We start from the raw sequence: 19,305 nt of genomic DNA, 5'->3' as shown, positions 1-19,305 counted from the left end.
AAAGAGATGGTATTCATCCCTCCTGGGATGGTGCTGCTCTTCTCTCTAGTAATATGGCTCATAGTCTTAGAGCTCAAACATGACAATCTGGGGCTCAGGTCAGGAAGCAGACAGACTGGCTTAACCGACTGTCTGCTAGCGGCCTCGCGTCACCAAGGTCAGATAAATCCCATCACATAGAGCCTCTTTCACCTAGCTATCATCATATAGAGACTGTGTCTGTTCCCCGAATTTGGAAATCCAAAAAACGTTTAAACCCATCTAAGGTTAAAAATTTAATTGATGTTCAACAAATAAAAAACAGCTATATTACAGATGAGCAAATGCTAAAGCTTGGGTTGCTGAATATTCGATCGCTTACCTCTAAAGCACTCGTTGTTAACGATATGATTTCAGATAATAACCTAGATGTGCTGTGTTTGACAGAAACCTGGCTAAAACCAAACGATTACATTACTTTAAATGAATCAACCCCGCAAGATTACAGTTATAAACATGAGCCTCGTCTGAAACGCAAAGGGGGTGGTGTTGCTGTAATTTATAGTAATAGTTTCAAAACCACTAAGAAATCAAGTTTTAAATATAATTCTTTTGAAGCATTGGTGCTTAATGTAAAAATATATAGTGTAAACGATAAATCACGTTTGAGATTTATGCTGGCTACTGTATACAGGCCACCAGGGCACCATACAGACTTTATCAAAGAATTTGCGGACTTTCTATCAGAATTAATATTGACTGCAGATAAAGTACTAATTGTTGGTGATTTTAATATACACATCGATAATGAAAAAGATGCATTGGGATTGGCATTTAAAGACATTGTAAATTCAATTGGAGTTAGACAACACGTGTCAGGACCTACTCATCGTCGTAATCATACTCTAGATCTAATATTATCACACGGAATAGATGTTGATGCCGTTGAAATTCTGCAGCAGAGCGATGACATCTCAGATCATTATCTAGTCTCGTGTAATTTGCATTTAGCCAAGGCTGCAAAGCCAACTCCATGTTTCAAATATGTGAGACCTATCACTTCTGCTACTAAAGATTGCTTTATTAATAATCTTCCTGATCAGTTTCATCATCTCAGCATCCCAGATAGCTTAGAAGAACTAGATATTGCAACAGAAACTTTTAACTCTCTCTTTTCCAGCACTTTAGACACAGTTGCTCCGTTGCGCTTAAAGAAGATTAAAGAAAATAGTCCAACGCCGTGGTACAACGAGCACACTCAGGCCCTTAAGAAAGCAGCCAGAAAAATGGAGCGCAACTGGAAGAAAACAAAACTAGAGGTATTTCGCATTTCATGGAAGGAGAGCTCAATTACTTACAAAGAGGCTTTAAAAGCTGCTAGATCTGCTTATTTTTCAACCCTATTAGAAGAAAATAAACATAATCCTAGGTATTTATTTGAAACGGTGGCTAAACTAACGAAAAATAAAGCTTCAAGCACCGAAGTTTCCAAGCAACACAGCAGTAATGATTTTATGAATTTCTTCACTTATAAGATTGATAATATCAGGGACAAAATTATAACTATGCAACCGTCTACTACAGTATCGCATCAGGCAGTGCATTGTAGTCTCCCTGAGGAAAAATTTGATTCATTCGTTGCTATAGGAGAGGAAGAATTTACTAAACTCGTTAAATCATCTAAATCTACAACATGTATGTTAGACCCTATACCAACTAAGCTACTGAAAGAGATGCTTCCAGAGGTCCTAGATCCTCTTCTTAATATCATTAATTCATCTTTGTCTCTAGGATACGTACCAAAAACCTTTAAGCTGGCTATGATTAAACCGCTTGTTAAAAAAACGCAACTTGATCCTACAGAATTAGTCAATTACAGGCCGATCTCGAATCTACCTTTTCTGTCAAAGATATTAGAAAAGGCAGTATCCTCACAACTGTGTTCCTTTCTTGAAAGAAATGATATCTGCGAGGATTTCCAGTCCGGATTTAGACCGTACCATAGTACTGAGACAGCTCTCGTTAGAGTCACAAATGATTTGCTCTTATCATCCGATCGTGGTTGTGTCTCGCTATTAGTGTTACTCGATCTTAGTGCTGCATTTGACACCATTGACCACAACGTTCTTTTAAATAGATTAGAACATTATGTTGGCATTACGGGAAATGCACTAGCATGGTTTAAATCATACTTATCTGACCGTTATCAGTTTGTAGCAGTAAATGATGAGATGTCTCATCGATCACAAGTTCAGTATGGCGTACCACAAGGCTCAGTACTAGGACCGCTGCTGTTCACTCTGTACATGCTACCATTAGGAGATATCATTAGGAAACATGGCATTAGCTTTCACTGTTATGCCGATGATACTCAGCTCTATATTTCTTCAAAACCTAACGAAACTCATCAATTCACAAAATTAACGGAATGCATAGCGGATATAAAAAATTGGATGACTCGTAATTTCCTACTTCTAAATTCTGAAAAAACAGAGTTTCTAATTATTGGACAAAAAACTTCCTCACGTAATAACCTAGAATACTGTCTAACACTTGATGGCTGCTCTGTTAAGTCTTCGTCGTCGGTTAGTAACCTGGGTGTGCTCTTTGATACCAATCTTTCATTTGAAAGTCACGTGTCTAGTATCTGTAAAACTGCATTTTTCCATCTTAAAAATATATCTAAATTACGCCATATGCTCTCATTGACAAATGCGGAACAATTAGTTCATGCGTTCATGACCTCAAGGCTAGATTATTGTAATGCTCTACTGGGTGGTTGCCCTGCACGCTTAATAAACAAACTACAGCTGGTCCAAAACGCAGCAGCTCGAGTTCTTACCAGAACCAGGAAGTATGACCATATTAGCCCAGTTCTGTCAAAACTGCATTGGCTCCCTATTAAACATCGCATAAATTTTAAAATATTGCTGATCACTTACAAAGCACTAAATGGTTTAGCTCCGCAGTACTTGAGCGAGCTCTTAACGCATTATAGTCCGTCACGTCTATTGCGATCTCAAAATTCCGGCCAGTTACTAATACCTAGAATATCAAAATCGACTGCTGGCGGTAGATCCTTTTCCTATTTAGCACCAAAACTCTGGAACAGTCTTCCTACCATTGTCCGGGAAGCAGACACACTCTGTCAGTTTAAATCTAGATTAAAGACACATCTCTTTGACCTAGCTTTCACATAATACATTATAGACTTCTATAATTTAATGTTAGGCTGCATATATTAGGTCAGCCGGAACCGGGAACACTTCCCAAAAATCCTGATGTACTCGTTACATCATGAGAAGAATGGCATCTACGCTAATTTTAGTGTCTGTGTTTATCCCGAGGTTTTCCCGCAGCCTGCCGGATCCAGGCCGTATCCAGATCTGACGAAGGACCTTCGCCTGGACCGATGACAGGGTTTCCGCGGGGTTGTAAAAGGTAGTAAAAGGTAGTAAATTAAATTATGGCAAATTAAGGCCAGTAAAAAGTAGTAAAAAGTAGTAAACGTCATCTGACGAGGTAGTAAATTTTCGTTAGTGCGTTAGATTTTCCGTTTGGCGAGTAAATCTCAAAAGGCTATCCGCCACACTGGCGAGTGAATGTTCATCATACCAAAATAGTAATAAAAAAATATTACAATTGCCTTTTGTAATGTTATGATGCCTGGAAATTAGTTCAAATCTCCTGCGAATCTAGAGCGAGCGAGCGAGCAAAAGCGCGCATGCAAACCGTGTAGCGAGCGCACGGCAGAGAGGGAGAGACCTTGCGCGTGTGTGTGTGTCTCTCTCTCTCTCTCTCTCTCTCTCTCTCTCTCTCTCTCATGCAGTGGTGACGCGTTCATATAAACGGCACCTAAACGCTGTAAAAACTATATTATGACATTTTAATTGTTTATTAATAATCAAGTGTTTCTGTGTCAGCTGCAAAGATGAAGTTGACACTGACTCGCGATCTTCGCAGTAGTGAACGCGCCGGAGAAAAATGCATTTCTTACGGATTAGCCTATAGCCTACTTTTATTTAGTTTTGAATGGTTCTGGTTAAAAGTAGAAATTTCAAGCTTTCTGTAGATAATAGATATAGGATATTTCTAATTTGTTTAGGTCTGTGAGGCGAGTAGCCTATATACGCTGAGTTTCGGTTCATGTCTGAACGTGTTGTGATTATACAAAATAATGAAACATGGATTAAAATTAAGATAAAATTAATACAAAACGAAATTCGTTTCAAAGAGAGGCTTTGTGTTTTCTGTTTGATGTCTCTGTGAAAGTTTTAAAAGCATCCTTAATGGAGAACGAACGGTTAGGCTACAGGTTTTTTTCCTCAAATGCAAACACAAAATAAGACAAAATACTTTTTAAAAAGACAAACCATCAATTTTTTGGGAAAAAATATGGATTTATAGCTTTTGAAAAAAAATCTGGATGGATTAATAGCGTTTTGGAAAAAATCTGGATGGATTTATAGGGTTTTGAAAAAAAAATCTGGATGGAAAGATATTTCATGTCTTTACTTGTCACTTTACTTAACACTTAACACTGCTACAGTTGAAGTTTGAAGCCGTGTTGGTAGTAAAAATATTGTGATGGTAGTAAAATAGGTGGTAAAAAGGTAGTAAATTCAATTCAAGAATCTCTGTATAAACCCTGGATGACAACGCAGTGCTGAAGTGCCAACTAGTCTCTCCCTATGGAGGATCCCACTACCACTATACAGATAAGGCGTTGTCGGGAAAATTTCGTTTCGCGTTCCTACCCCAAAGCAACAAAATAAAATGAAATTCTTTATCAAAATTTATAAGGAAATACAAGTACTTTGTTTAGGCTTGGCTTGTAGGGAATTCCAAACCTGCGTATTTTCAAATGCACATAACTACAGAACCCATTCTAAATGCGCATGTGAACGCCATCAGCGTTTCTCACAGGTTCGCGTTTAAAGTCTGTGTAGAGGGAATGGTGTCGTCTTAGCGGCCCCTAATTTGGTGGCAAGTGATCGTTGCGACGGAGGCAGATCAATCAAAACTAACTTTAGATGGAAATAACTTAACTCTGCTGTAAAGCCAAAACAATCTCTGTTAGCTTAACTTATACGCTTGTCTCTGTAAAGCTGCTTTGAAGCAATCTACATTGTTAAAAGCGCTATATAAATGAAGATGACATGACTTGACTTAATGACCATAATATAGGCTATAGCACGTTAGTTGGCTAGAAAAAAAGAGCTACAGAGTATTTAGCTAAATACGTGTAGCCTAGGCTACTATATTACATATTTATTATATTTTTACTTGTATCATTAAATAAAGTTGTTATTATAATAAAAAACGCATTATATTTAATTTGAGTTATTTTTAACCTTAAATAGCCTAATACTGCCAGCTGACAGGGCTCTCTGTATGTTTACAGCATTAAGTGAGGTTTTTTTTTTTATTCTTGAGAAAAATGAATGCATATCTTGTTTACCTAATATTTGTCCAAATTAGTCAATATTAAAACCAAATCACAAGAATTGAATTGAAATTGTGAAATTTGTGTCAAGCAATAAAAAAAAAAGAATTTGTACCATGTAAACATTGTAACTTGATGTCACTAAACCTAATAAAATTATATAAAAAATAATTTGACAAAAATTACATCCCCCAATCCCATACCTATGCTGGTTCCTTCGAGATTTTCCTATGGGGTTTTATAATGGCATTATAATGTTTCACAGCGTTAATGTTCGCTGTGATTTCAATTTATGAGTAAAATAAAGCCTGTGGTAAATATAACTGATGATACTTTGATGTTTTGTTGTACAAAGTACACTCCACACACACTCACACCCCAGCTGTCTTTTCTAGTTACTTATTAAAAAACGGTTAATGTTATTAAAAAAGAGCATAACTGTTTCAAAATTTGCGTTTTTTCGCTATGGGTGTGTGTAAGAAAACTCCATTATAAAACCCCATAGGAAAATCTCGAAGGAACCAGCAGCGAATTAGACTTTCAGGTTCGGTCATATCTGAACCACTCTATTAATACTCGAAGCCAGAGGGCGCTCTCGCACAGAAAGCACAAAGAAGACTCATCAGGTATTTTCATAAGAATAAAGTATTTAGCTAATCCCAGCTATATTGCTAATCGAAATAGCTTTTATCACAGTAGAATACTACAGAATAATGTATTTCTTGCCTTAATCTGTAATAAAAAGCCTCATATGAGTAACTATTATTAGCATTTTAGTCTCCTCTGAACAAAATCACATGGCATGTCCTAAAAACGTTTTAGAGTTATCCTCAGATTTGAAATAAAACATGATCAGAACAACATTAAGCGGTAGTTATTTTATTTTATCATATGCTCATGAATATTCTTGTTGGAACCCAAAACAGTAAAAGAACAAAAACAGAACTCCAAATTTGAACAGAAGCTTTTTTTTTCTTCTTCTTGAAATGTTGTTTTATATTTTATTATGTGTGTTATTCTTAATGAAGAAAAAAATTAAACATGGAAATATTTAAGCTGTTGTTGTAGTAGTTTAATAAATTACAGTGAATGAACAAAGTGGTAGAGCCAGCAGCAAAGAAACTCAGGAAAGTGTATGAAAACCTCATTGATTTAAGAATTGAGCATGACTTGTGTTAAGCTTGGCCGCTCTCTGTGAAGGGTGGCCCGATTGTGGCCATGCTTTTAAATAATTCTCGATCCGCTACTGCAAGGAGTGAAGTGTAATATTGTATTTTTCTGATGAATCAAAGCGAGACACTAATATTTCAGTACAAGAAACAGATCACAAAAAAGACTGAAGAAAGAGCATGAATGAACAGCGTTCTCCTGAAAGTCATTAGTTTAACAGGTGTCAGTACGAGAACTGATTGTTTCTGAGTGAGTCTGTGTTTGTGTCTCTGGTTCTGTCCAGCACTCAGTGCTCCCACAGGGAAGAGGCGTCCACGCTTAACCCATCGCCCATCAGCGTGCCTCCCTGGTCTCCACGCAGGTACTTGCCATTCTGACCCTTGATGCCAACCCGTCCATACTCCACAAACTCAAAGAAGAAATCCTCCGGTTTGTCCCCATCTGTGCACACCAGACCACTGCCGGAGACATACCAAAACTTTTCATTTCCACCTGTGGTAGAAAAAAAGAAAATACATGCATCAGGAATTTTGTGCAGAAGTGCCCAACAGAGTCAGAGTTGCTCAGTGAAACTCTCGTCAGTCTCGGCTCACACGATATGACTCACTTTTTATATGGTATGCGCCATCGCTGAAGAGCAATGAGAAGATGTGGTAAACAGAGCGACTGGCGTCCAGTGTATTGGAGTTCTTGTGGTGACACACAAAGCCGTTCTCCCCACGCAAGACCAGGATAGGACGATTAATCAGCTTTAGCACAAACTGCTCGTCCTCCCCTGCCGAACACATGAGAGGATTTATCTGACTCGTGTTGTATCCAGTAGTGGAAGTTTAGTAAAAGGTCAGAGAAGAATCAGTGTGCACTCACCCACAGAATCACTCACAGCTGCAAGCTGGCCATTTCTCTTTGTGCAGACATATTCTCCATTGTTTGCCCTCAAAGCGACTCGTCGGCCCAACCACTCAATGTGTGTGTGTGTGTGTGTGTGTGAGAGAGAGAGATGGGTAGGTTTAGGGGTCGGGTTAGTGTGTGTGTGTGTGTGTGTGTGTGTGTGTGTGAGAGAGAGAGAGAGATGGGTAGGTTTAGGGGTCGGGTTAGTGTGTGTGTGTGTGTGTGTGAGAGAGAGAGAGATGGGTAGGTTTAGGGGTCGGGTTAGTGTGTGTGTGTGTGTGTGTGTGTGTGTGTGTGTGAGAGAGAGAGATGGGTAGGTTTAGGGGTCGGGTTAGTGTGTGTGTGTGTGTGTGTGTGTGTGTGTGTGTGTGTGAGAGAGAGAGAGAGAGAGATAGGTAGGTTTAGGGGTCGGGTTAGTGTGTGTGTGAGAGAGAGAGATGGGTAGGTAAATAAATAAATCAAAATTAAATCTTGTTTACAATAATCATTCCTGTGAATATGTACATGTAGTGCAGTTACTGCTCGTGTATGCAAATTAACAATTCACCATTAAATGTGTTATTTTTAAAAGTTTTTTTGAGTTTAACTTGGAGTGAGATTTGGGGAGATTAGGGGGGGTTTGCAAAAAAAAAACTTGCATCACAATAAGTGTATTGTGATTGTCAAAACATTTTAGTAACTAAACTGAATTTTATTAGGTTTAGTGACAACATGTTACAATGTTTATATGGTACAACTTCTGGTAAGCTACGGTTTTTTTTTTTACAAATTTCTTGAAACAAATTTCACGATTTCAATTCAATTCTTGTGATTTGATTTAATATTGACTAATTTGGATAAATATTAGGTACACAAGATAGGCGTTAATTTGTCTCAAGAAAAAAAATACATAGGCTACATACAGACAGCCCTATCAGCTGGTAGTATTATTTAAGGTTAAAAATAACTCAAATTAAATATAATGCGTTTTTTATTATAATAACAACAACTTTATTTAATAATATAAGTACAAATATAATAAATATGTAATATAGTACACATATTTAGCAAAATACTCTCTATAGCTCTTTTTCTAGCCAACTAACGTGCCTATATTATGGCCATTAGGGTAGGCTTTCCTGAGGTAAATGTTATGTGACATAATTGTTCTCCAGCTGTTTTATTGACCTCTTTTTTTTTATTGATTGATCGATATTATGTATGAAGAATATACATTTCGGTAAGATGTACTGTTTCTTTCAACATTGTTCATTCCTGTTTATTTACTATTAGCTAGTAGAGATGATCGGGTCTCGTGCCGCTATAGGGATCAATTACAAACGCCAAAACGGTATTTATTGTTTGAATTTCGTAATAAAATTGACAGAATCTGAGAGCTGAGCTAATATTGATAATATTATTATCAATGATTTTTTCCATATCATAAGTAACCTGCTCTGTCTAGTCTGTTGGTCTCCGTGTCCTCTTTGCTTCGCGATTTTTCTGTGCGTGAGAAAATGGATGTGTGGTGTGAGAGCGTGTGAAAAGTGTCAATTGCGTGAGTCTCATGGTGAATGCGTGAGAGTTGGCATCCCTGTTATTATATTTTGGCTTAATTCTATTTGTTATTTAGATTTTACCTCAAATAGCAACCGATAATAGTACTGGATTTATGCACCTAACAATAGTGGATACGGTTATTGAATTCCATTACCAGGATTTTGCCTAAATCTTACTTCTTTTTAGGTAACCAGCCAGAGCCTGTACCTCACTGACCATACCAATGAATAATAAATATAAATGTTCTCTTGTATGTTCAAAATTTTGAATGAACCTAAATTTAGTTGTTCTGAACTCCAGGACTGTCAGTCTGGGAGAGGTACAGAGTGGAAAGCTTGTGAACAGCAGAATGGTGGTTGTAAGATTTACTGAGCAGGAGGCCAGTGTCCCATCCATGACTGCCAAAGTAAAAGATGCCTTAGGAAGCAATGAACAACTCATCCTGACAGACCACAATGGAGTGGAAATATTGGACTGAGAAGGAACAAGAGGTGCTTCATTTGAACAATTTTATTTACCATCTCAAATTATAGTTTAGGTAACCCTGTGTCTTGAAAATGTACTGTGACAATAGCATGAACTTTTAGCTAAGTGGCAAATATATTGGGCTATTAATTGTCACGTCAACATTTATAAAGTCTCACATTTTAAACTGGAGCCAAAAACAATGTCAAACCTTTGCCATTTCAGATAAAAATTAAATGAATATGCATTCACTTGTCCATCTTCAAGAGTGAGCTTTTATTCATACATACTGTATATTTTGTACTCAATTAGACACCTTTTATTGGAAGCAGAACTCGCGAAAAATCATGGCTGTACCAGAGGTTGATTTCCAAGCTGTGCAACAAAAGAGGCGAAGAATCTCGTAAGTCGGACTACCAGTGGCTTCTGTTACACCCCCTCAGTTTATCCTCCTGACATCAGGCACTGTAAAAGGCTAAGCATGGCCTGAATTAAAGAGCAGAGCTGGTCTGATAAAACATATTCAAAGAGACTACATGAAAGCACCTAAAATAATGGCACATTTCTCCGTCAGTCTGTCCAGAAACACTGCCATGTTTATCTGAGTATTTTCTTTGATACAACTATATCTCCTACAATTAGACAGCTTCAGTCAATGGACACTTAATGCAATATTTGATTGGCACAAAAGCAATCACTTTTGTGTCCATAATCAATCTGAATGTAATGGCATGTCACATCATTTGCATACATTAACAGTTTCTAATTATTTAATATATAGATGTGATGTTTCTCTTTCACAGACGCAGAGATGATGAGGGTGGACTGGACAGTGTGTTCGAGAAGATCGAGGAGCTTGTCCTGGCGGCTCAGGGTTTGTCTGAGGTGACAACTGCCATTCAGGGACTCTCTGACGTGGTCCATCGACACAGGAACACAACATTGGTACTGACAGAAGAACAGTCCAGGAATGTTAGGGATACATTCACTTGTCTGGTTTGCAGAGGTAAGTCTTGTCCTTTTGCAATTGTAAAAAATTTTACTTTTGCATATTATACTGTAAAAACACAATTATTGTTGATTAGTTGATCATAGTTGATCATAACTAGAGAGGAAATGATGAGATGTTTAAAGTGACCAAAATGATCACGGTTATCACAGAATCCTGTTCAAAAAGTACTAATACGACAGAATGAATAGTCAATTCAACAAGTTTTATGTCGAAAAACAGCAAATAACAAATTGATTAGCATCAATATGCACTTTTTGTTTACGTGAACATTAAAATACCATTAAAAATGATGGCCAGATTTTAAAAGAGTGTCTTGCAACATGTTATCTACTAACATGTACAAGTTCAAATAAAGTTTTGACAAAAAAGGTTTTATACAAAGATAAACCTCATATTTCAGCCTTTAAATAATTTTTTTATAAAAAGAATGAGTCAAAAAAGACAAATTACTGACATTTATACATTAGCTTATATTTATTAGTAGTGTTTGGGTGCACCCCCATCCTTCGTGTTGACTGAGCTTTCAATGTTGTTATGGAAAGGGGTGATTGGTTGGTTCCTGTCACATGACCCGCGGTGCGTTTGCGGCATTCTGAAAAGTTTAGATTTTTTTCATCTCGTTGCGTCTGTTAAAAAAAATGTGCACGTCGCTTCAACCTACATTTGAACAAACTTGAGCGCGCAAAAGACGCGATATGTGAACGGCCTCTGGCGAGCTAGCTCATATCAAGCCACGAGCGACTGGTAGCACGCGAGCGACGTGTTGGAGACCCCTGCTAGAGCTCCGCTTTGTAGGCTACAACTCGATACTTTTTTGCTACTTTGTAATAACTTTCTGCGCCCAGCGTTTCTGGAAATGAACGAGGGTAAACACTTTTTAAGACCTGACTAAATGAAATTTAAGACCTAGGATGAAAATCTGGCCGTTTTTAAGACTTTTTAAGGCCTTAAATTTAAAGTTCAGAATTTTAGACTTTTTAAGACCCCGCGGAAACCCTGGCAGTTGACATTTTTACATTTAACACCTGCATCCAGCACAGCCCCGGCCCCATGTACATTGACACATATAAAGTAAAACTTGTATGGTAAATACGATCAGGGTATACTTACACCCTCTACTGTTGTAGTAGTAACTGCATAATGGTGTCCACAGACACGGATGTCCAGCAATCTGTAACAAGGCTCCTCACAATCCAGTGCACATGAAATTAGGAACAAGTCTTTGTTACATCAGTGAGGCAGATCAAGGCCTCTTTGAAGGGAGCATAGTTGTAATTGTCAGCACTGTCAAAAATAACTGAAAGGTCGGGGTAATAATGTGCACAGTGCTGCTCTGCTCTCACTTTGTCTGCCTCAGACAGAAAGGGGTCACTTCCGAATGAAGATACTCTGGTGAGGGAGGATCCCATGTCCCTGTCATACATGTCAGCTGTGGCATCTGGTAGAAGATCGGTTGTGATTTATCTTGGTGTTCCAGTCCCTGCTAGGTGATTTGGTATCCCTCTCTCTTTAACAACACAATACATGTTTGTTGTGATGTTCAATGATAAAACACTTAAACTGAATAACTTGTAAGGGAAATGTGACATACCTGGAATCCTGTGAGCATTGCACAAATCTGTTAATGCCAATCTGGCACATCTGGCAGGTCAGATTAGATGTGCAGAACCGTGTCAGACTGTCCTCCATATCTATTGCTTCCTGATCTTGTAGCTGGATGAGGGCCTCCTTTAGTGGATAATTCACTCTGTTGTTAATTTCTTATTTAATGATATGACTTTGCATTGGCTAATGAAATGCACAGGAGGTGTATCATCCCAATCTGTTATCTTAACCCTTTATAGAAAGCCATTTAAACATTTATTCCTTAAAACGTACTAGTCGCTATTTAAAAACTACTAGTACTTATTTATTAGCTACTAGTAACTATCCCCGTTTTACTAGTAACAAATGATTACATACTAGTACTTCATTTTTTGTTACTAGTGACTATTCCATTAGTTACTAGTAATTATTTTTAGTTACTAGTCACTAATTGCACATTTTTTTCTATTCTATTCTATAACTATTCGAATAGTTACTAGTAACTAATGAAAAGGTGATCTCTACAGAGCCCCATAGATTGCAATGGCAAAAATGTGCAATTAGTTACTAGTAACTAATGGACTAGTTAGCCTACTAGTAACTAAAACATGCTAGTATCTAATCAATTGTTACTACTAGTAAAACAGGAATATGTATTAGTAGTTAATGGAATAGTTAATAGTAACTAATAAGTAAGTACTAGTAGCATTTAAATAGCAACTAGTAAGTTTTAAAGAATAAATGCTAAAAGGGCTTGCCATAAAAACCTTGACATTTACATCCGGACAGATAAGATGACGGCCAGATTGCCTGAGCTCCACATAGGAGGTCTGCAGTCAGACCCTATTGGGCAAAACCCTGTCTATTATAAAAATATAACATTCAGGACTAGCCTACACTGAAAAAAAAAATTCATTGGATTTACTCAATTGAATTATGGACACTGGTTCCACATAATTTGTTTGGGTTCACAGTATCCTACACATTCACATAGTTTCTGTACAATAGTTTTGTGTTAATCACATGTATTTTAATGAAGTAATGTGTACATGCTCTGTTTAAGTTAATCTAACATAATTCAGTCATGTTAGCTGAATATTATTCTTTTATTTTAGATACATGCCTGGATCATGTTAATTCTACACAATCTAATCAAGTTATCTCTACATAATTTTTTTGTGTTAAATTTTACATGGTTTATGTTGTTACTTAAATGTGTTTTTGTAGTAAACAATAAAAAAGCATTCATTTAAACAATTTATTTCATTTATTGAACATTCATTCACTTCAATTCAAAATTATGCATGTAAAAACGTACAAAAAGTACTGAATCTGATGTACGCAGTGACAGTCTCTATTTTAGACATATAATCTAATTTACGAAGACCATCAGATTCATATCATAGATAGATAAGAATATAACATCTCATATTTCTGTGAAAACTGAATTTTGCACAATTCAAAGAGAACTTTGTTCTCTCAGACTCTCTTCAACACATTTAATGTGCAGACCTTGTGTAATGTAAACATCAAAACGGTCAGTCCAGCACTGAACTAAATTTTATGACATCTTGAAATGTCTATGAAATAACATCTTTTTAGAATCTCTTTGGTGATTAAATATCAACATGACTTAAACTAGTATGTAAAAAAAAAAAAAAAAAAAAAGTACTGTTCTATGCAATATGCATACATGCCCATTTTAGATCGAAGACGTGAACTCTTCATAACAAATGTTTTAACAAGATCATGAACATCATGTTAGATCATGAACATGAGTTATATCTCATACCTGCATTCATGAAACTGTGTCTTTATAAACAAATAGAAAATTGAAGCACAAATAATTTGATTTCATGAAATAAAAAAACTGTCCTCTGACTCCACTGCACAACTTGAATGTGTAGAACTTGAGCTGAATGTGTAGAAGAAACCTCAAAACTGTAAGTGCCTAAGAAAAGGCAGTACTCAGAACTGTTAGTTCATGCATCCTGTGAAAAAGCAGTACATCTCACAGGTGAAGTTTGGATTTGAAGTTTTGGGCCTTGATAGAGAGCTCACCCCCATCCAACTCCATGATGATCTTTGCAAAATCTCAAAAGTGTAGCGCAGCGTTGTGGGAAACTTCAGGTTAAGAGAATAAATGAGACCAAACAACATTGCAGTTGCAAAAGCCACATTCTCAAGGTCCTGAAGCACAATCACACCCTCAAGGACAATTCCCACAACTCGGGGTTCATTCTCAGCAATGTGCTTTATCACGAAGATCCCCATGGTGGTCTTCTCAATGGCACTGTGAAACAGATCCTCATCCATGTCCTAAAGAAAGTATTAAAAGATTAGTGAGTGTAGGGGAGAGTGGGGTGATTTGTGCCAGGGGGGGAAGTAGTTCCACCTTTGTTTCTGGAAAACCATAGAAGAAATTGGTCATGTGACCACATAATTTTGAAAAGCAATCACTTTTACTCGTCCTCCAAAGAAGAGAGACACATGGCATGAGAGTTAAGCATATTTTAGTGCAAAAAACTGTTTTTTCCCTTTCAAAGTAAAATTTCTATGATTAAGGTTTTTTGATTGTAGTGTCTGAACAATTATAGACAAGTTTGAAAATATTTCACACATGTTTTAGTGCTTTAGTAGGCTACACAATGAGTCTATACAGTTAGCATGATGTTAGCTCTTAACTGCTGGATCATGCTAGTTTTTCAAACTTGTGGGTCAGGGGTGATTTGTGCCAAAGGGCCTGGGTTGAGTTGTGCCAGATCCAGACCACCTAGACCTACATACTCACAGGGGATACTCTTGAGAAGTGAGGAGATGGGCATGCCTCATCATTGTTTGACTTAGGCCTGCCTGCTATTTGTTTAATTTAGCTAACACTGATTTCAGTTTTGAGTTTGCACTATGTTATTAAAGAGAAGTTTTATTCTGTTTTTAAGTGGACTATGTCACAATAGTATGTTTAGAAATTAGCCTAGTCACTTTATTCTTATATGTTACATAATTGACAGACAGCGCTATGTCAACAGGCATCTATTGCCAAAGCCTTTTTGCCTGAAATGATTCACAAATATCATATATTGTGTTGCTATGGTGCTCTAAATGGTTGCTAGGGCATAGCTTGATAGCTTCACAATGATCCTGAGAGACTTATTGGTCGTCTGAGTAATATGAGCCCGCCCCCTTGTCTCTATGACACTGTGATCCAGAGTTATGTTCAATACAAAATCCCTATGCAATTGACCATAGTAGGAAAAACGCATGCTATGGTATTCCAGGGTGACAATATCTAAAGAAACCTTAAATTAGTAATTTTGTATTGAATTTATCTTGCTTTCATATAGCAGTATGGTTCATAACATTAAAATGTTCTGTTTTACTTCAGAAATCACTGGCACAATTTACCCCCAATGTATTCCCCCAAAGGCACAACTTCCCCCGCACCAGGGGCAAGTTGTGCCATGAGACCACTTTTTTTCCAAGAGCTATATTTATGAAACAATTTATTTCAGATCCAAAGTTATTGTTCTCAGGGATGCACCACATCCTGAAATATATGTACATCCTTAAGTTGAAGGCATTACTGCCATGGCCTCACTTTAATGTCACTTTGAGTAAAAACTGGCACAACTCACCCCACTCTCCCCTATAATTCAGCAATTCTTGAAAAAATATTTGGACAGTAATTCTATAAAATCTTCACATGTTAATAATAAAATACAAATTACTATATGCATACTTATGAAATACATTCATTACAAACAATTTAAAGGGGTGATGAACTGAGAAATCAAATTTTCCTTGAGCTTTTGACATATAAGAGATCATCATACTATAATAATATCCTGTAAGTTTCAGAACTGAAAACTACCTTGTTAGTCCAATAAAAGCTTTTATAGACATCAGGCTCAGCAAACGACTCGTTTTTCAAAGTGGGGAACAATGACGTCAAAGAGGATAAAACACCGCCTCCACAAAAGAAGATCAACGCCTACTTCAACACGGCCTGTTTAGCCCCGCCCACCGATTCGCCCAAACATGCTAAATAACATAGGACGACATGATAATTGCTACCGGATCGAGCTACTTCCAAGCAATAAACATGCGGTTTACTAAATATTGTGCAGTGCCTGGTTGTGCAAGAAGACAGTCTGCATAAGCTTCCTTCGGATTCCAGCATGGTTAAACTTTATTAAATCAGTCAATCAGCACAATTTCCCGACACGGATCTGCCAGCAACATGTAAGTAACCATGTGTATTCTAATGCCTGATCTGCGATCAGTGATTTCCGATGTGTAATTATTCAAGTTCAGATATCTTTCTCTTAAAATCGTTCAATACTGTTTATGCATCAGTGACTAAACGATCAACTTCACATAATTTCTCGTAGTATTATGAAAAAAATAATAACTAATTATTAAATTATATACAGAAAGCGATCAAAGAACGATCCCTTTCCAATCGTCCAAGCTGTCAATCAAACAGCACAGCGCGAGCCGCGAGAGCTGGACACTTACCAAACTCGTGATGAAATAATGACACTGTTACACTACACAACGAAGCTCTTACTGTGTATTCACATCGTGTTTGCATTGTGATTTGGTGTAAGCATTTGTGAGAGTGCAAAAATTGCGTTGCAATGATAAGATCTTTATTCACGCGATCAACAAACTGTCTGTCATCTGCTCAGTGCTCATCATGCTGCAACCTTTCATGTGATGGAATAGATTTAAATATAATGCTTTAAACGATACTTTTCATGATGTGTTAATCTCGATAGCTGTAATAGTAAAAACGTAGTCAAAGTTTTCGAGAGAGTTCATGTAATAATAGCTATTTCATATGCAAGCATGTCAGCCAATCACAGCAGTGGGCGTTTGCATTGCAGTCTCACAGCAGACACGCCCCTTAAAACGGAGCGTTCAGATCTGAAGCTGAAATCAGGCTTGGAAAAATGGCTTTTATTTATAAATTATCACAATTTTTGATGTAAAAATCATACTAACATTATAAGGGCACCCCAGGCAACATTATAAAATAATAAAACAATCCAGTTCATGACCCCTTTAAGTTATATTGCTGTTTGCAATTTGCCCATGGAGTCACAGTGCGCATTGAAATGTATGAAAAATACACATCCTAGTGTATATCTATCCAACAGTTTATAGATCATTTGTTTCTTTACAGTTTTAAATTCCAGTTATGCTGCGTATGATGCCAGTTAGTGTACGTTAGTGTGATGGACTGAGAGTCTGAACGAGGCCTAACAGACACCGGTAGCAGTGACGACATCGTTTAGAAACCGCATTACACACTTCAGCAAGACGAAGTCATTTTATGCAGATCCACAGCCCTTTATATACAGATCAAGCATTATAGAGGAATTATATCATATCAGAGAGAGTTTTACCGTGATGACTGTCGTAACCGTATGAGGCACGCTGGAACGCTGCAGCTGAACGGAGAATGATTGACAGCCACAGCAGACGGAAGACAAGTTTTCCGTGAACTTTCATTTTTTGGGCTGCTCTCAGAACGCTCCCAATGCGGCATTCCCCTGCACGTACCCCACCTGAGGACAGGTAGCCTGCCGTCATTTTACGACCACACGCTGATCCAGTCTGTTAAAACACACACATACACAGGTACACAATTGTTTGTCTACCATCAAATAGCCTAGGTCTAGTACAGTGGTGTTGTCACGGTTTCCCTGGTTCTCCTTGGCAATTTTCAATGCACATTTAAGAGTGTTAGTTGCAACTATTATTAACAATAATTGGAAGCTGAGGCTTATCAGTAGCAGTAATAACAGTGAACATAGGCCTATGTGCAGTTATATCACCAACACTCATACATTACAGAATATTATTAACAGTGAGAACACAAAAAGTGTCCACATCTCAAGCACACTTATCGGCCAAAACCATTGTCAAACTGAGGTTATGTAGCGACTGTATCAGCTGACATGCATGAGCAAGCATCCAGGAACTGCTACTACACACACACACACACACACACACACACACACACACACACACACACAGGCTATGGAAGCCGAAAACGACATTTCAGTGCTTCGCAACCCAGACGGGGTGAATTTATGAATGAACGCGTGAAAGTTGTGTCACAAAACAATGTTGTTACATACAGTATCATCTCGCTATTTTAAGTGGGTATACGGAAATCTCTGACCGTTCCTAGTGGGTATACAGCAGGCTACCTGCGCATCATGTAGACTACACCACTGGTCTAGTGTGCTACATGTTTTACTTTTTTATATCACGTAACGTTACCTCATTTATTGCTCGAGAGAGACAGCAATGTCAAGGTCTGAATCAGAAGTGTGTCCTTTTCTCCGCATATTATGCTTGGCAAGTAGTCTCCCAATGCTGACCTCAGAGCTTCCTCGCTGGACACCCATTTCTCGCATCTTTACTGAGATCTCATGATATATGGCATTCCACTCATAAACATGTCCTCAATAAAAGACATTTGAACTGGAAAGTTTGACCAACTGGGACCGGACCCTCCGCTTTTGGCGCTCAGCGACCTACTCCTTTGAAACTATCCACTGCGCATGCGCAAAGCAAGCAGGACGGCACCGTTCTACAGCACATCAAGGGTGTGTGTGTGTGTGTGTGTGTGTGTGTGTGTGTGTGGACAGAGAGAAAGAGCAGAGGATCTGTAGACAGTGATCTACAGCACATCGAGGGTGTGTGTGTGTGTGTGGACAGAGAGAAAGCAGAGGATCTGTAGACACTGTGATCTACAGCACATCGAGGGTGGGTGTGTGTGTGTGTGTGTGGACAGAGAGAGAGCAGACGATCTGTAGACACTGTGATCTACAGCACATCGAGGGTGAGGGTGTGTGTGTGTGTGTGTGTGTGTGTGTGTGTGTGTGTGTGTGTGTGTGGACAGAGAGAGAGCAGACGATCTGTAGACACTGTGATCTACAGCACATCGAGGGTGTGTGTGTGTGTGTGTGTGTGGACAGAGAGAGAGCAGAGGATCTGTAGACACTGTGATCTACAGCACATCGAGGGGGTGTGTGTGTGTGTGTGTGTGGACAGAGAGAGTGCAGAGGATCTGTAGACTACGGTGGCCGAGAGAGCTCAACGCGCTGCAACTGAAGAAAACACATGCAAATAGAAAAAACACCCGCAAATTAAGAAAACATCTTCATCAGTTTCACAACACATGTGTGCTCCAAATACTCAC

At 38.1% G+C, this 19,305-nt stretch overlaps 1 protein-coding gene and 1 long non-coding RNA gene across 2 annotated transcripts; both read right to left on the bottom strand.

Annotated features, from left to right (window-relative positions):
• Nucleotides 1-6,560: 6,560 nt before the first annotated feature.
• On the bottom strand, nucleotides 6,561-7,429 carry LOC307173753 (fascin-2-like). The gene is made up of 2 exons (XM_079897125.1): nucleotides 7,203-7,429; nucleotides 6,561-7,087 (listed from the first exon to the last, which is right to left on the bottom strand). Exons 1-2 carry the CDS (start codon nucleotides 7,381-7,383, stop codon nucleotides 6,882-6,884), a joined length of 387 nt encoding a protein of 128 aa, XP_079753251.1. The 5' UTR covers nucleotides 7,384-7,429; the 3' UTR covers nucleotides 6,561-6,881.
• Nucleotides 7,430-13,332: 5,903 nt separating this feature from the next.
• LOC307174579 lies at nucleotides 13,333-18,666 on the bottom strand. The gene is made up of 3 exons (XR_013824012.1): nucleotides 18,381-18,666; nucleotides 17,498-17,708; nucleotides 13,333-14,405 (listed from the first exon to the last, which is right to left on the bottom strand). It is a non-coding gene; the product is annotated as an uncharacterized lncRNA (long non-coding RNA).
• Between the last annotated feature and the right edge of the window lie 639 nt (nucleotides 18,667-19,305).

The sequence above is a fragment of the Squalius cephalus genome (genome assembly GCF_949319135.1).
Source record: "Squalius cephalus genome assembly, chromosome: 1".
NCBI lineage: Eukaryota > Metazoa > Chordata > Actinopteri > Cypriniformes > Leuciscidae > Squalius > Squalius cephalus.
This window is presented reverse-complemented; position numbering and strand designations above follow the sequence as displayed.

What these genes read in the sequence shown, in the direction of transcription:
- LOC307173753 (XM_079897125.1), bottom strand. Translation starts at nt 7,383, where the DNA reads ATGTGTTCGGCAGGGGAGGACGAGCAGTTTGTGCTAAAGCTGATTAAT. An exon ending in TGGCGCATACCATATAAAAA is followed by an intron (nt 7,088 to 7,202) that starts GTGAGTCATATC and finishes TTTCTACCACAG; the next exon opens with GTGGAAATGAAAAGTTTTGG.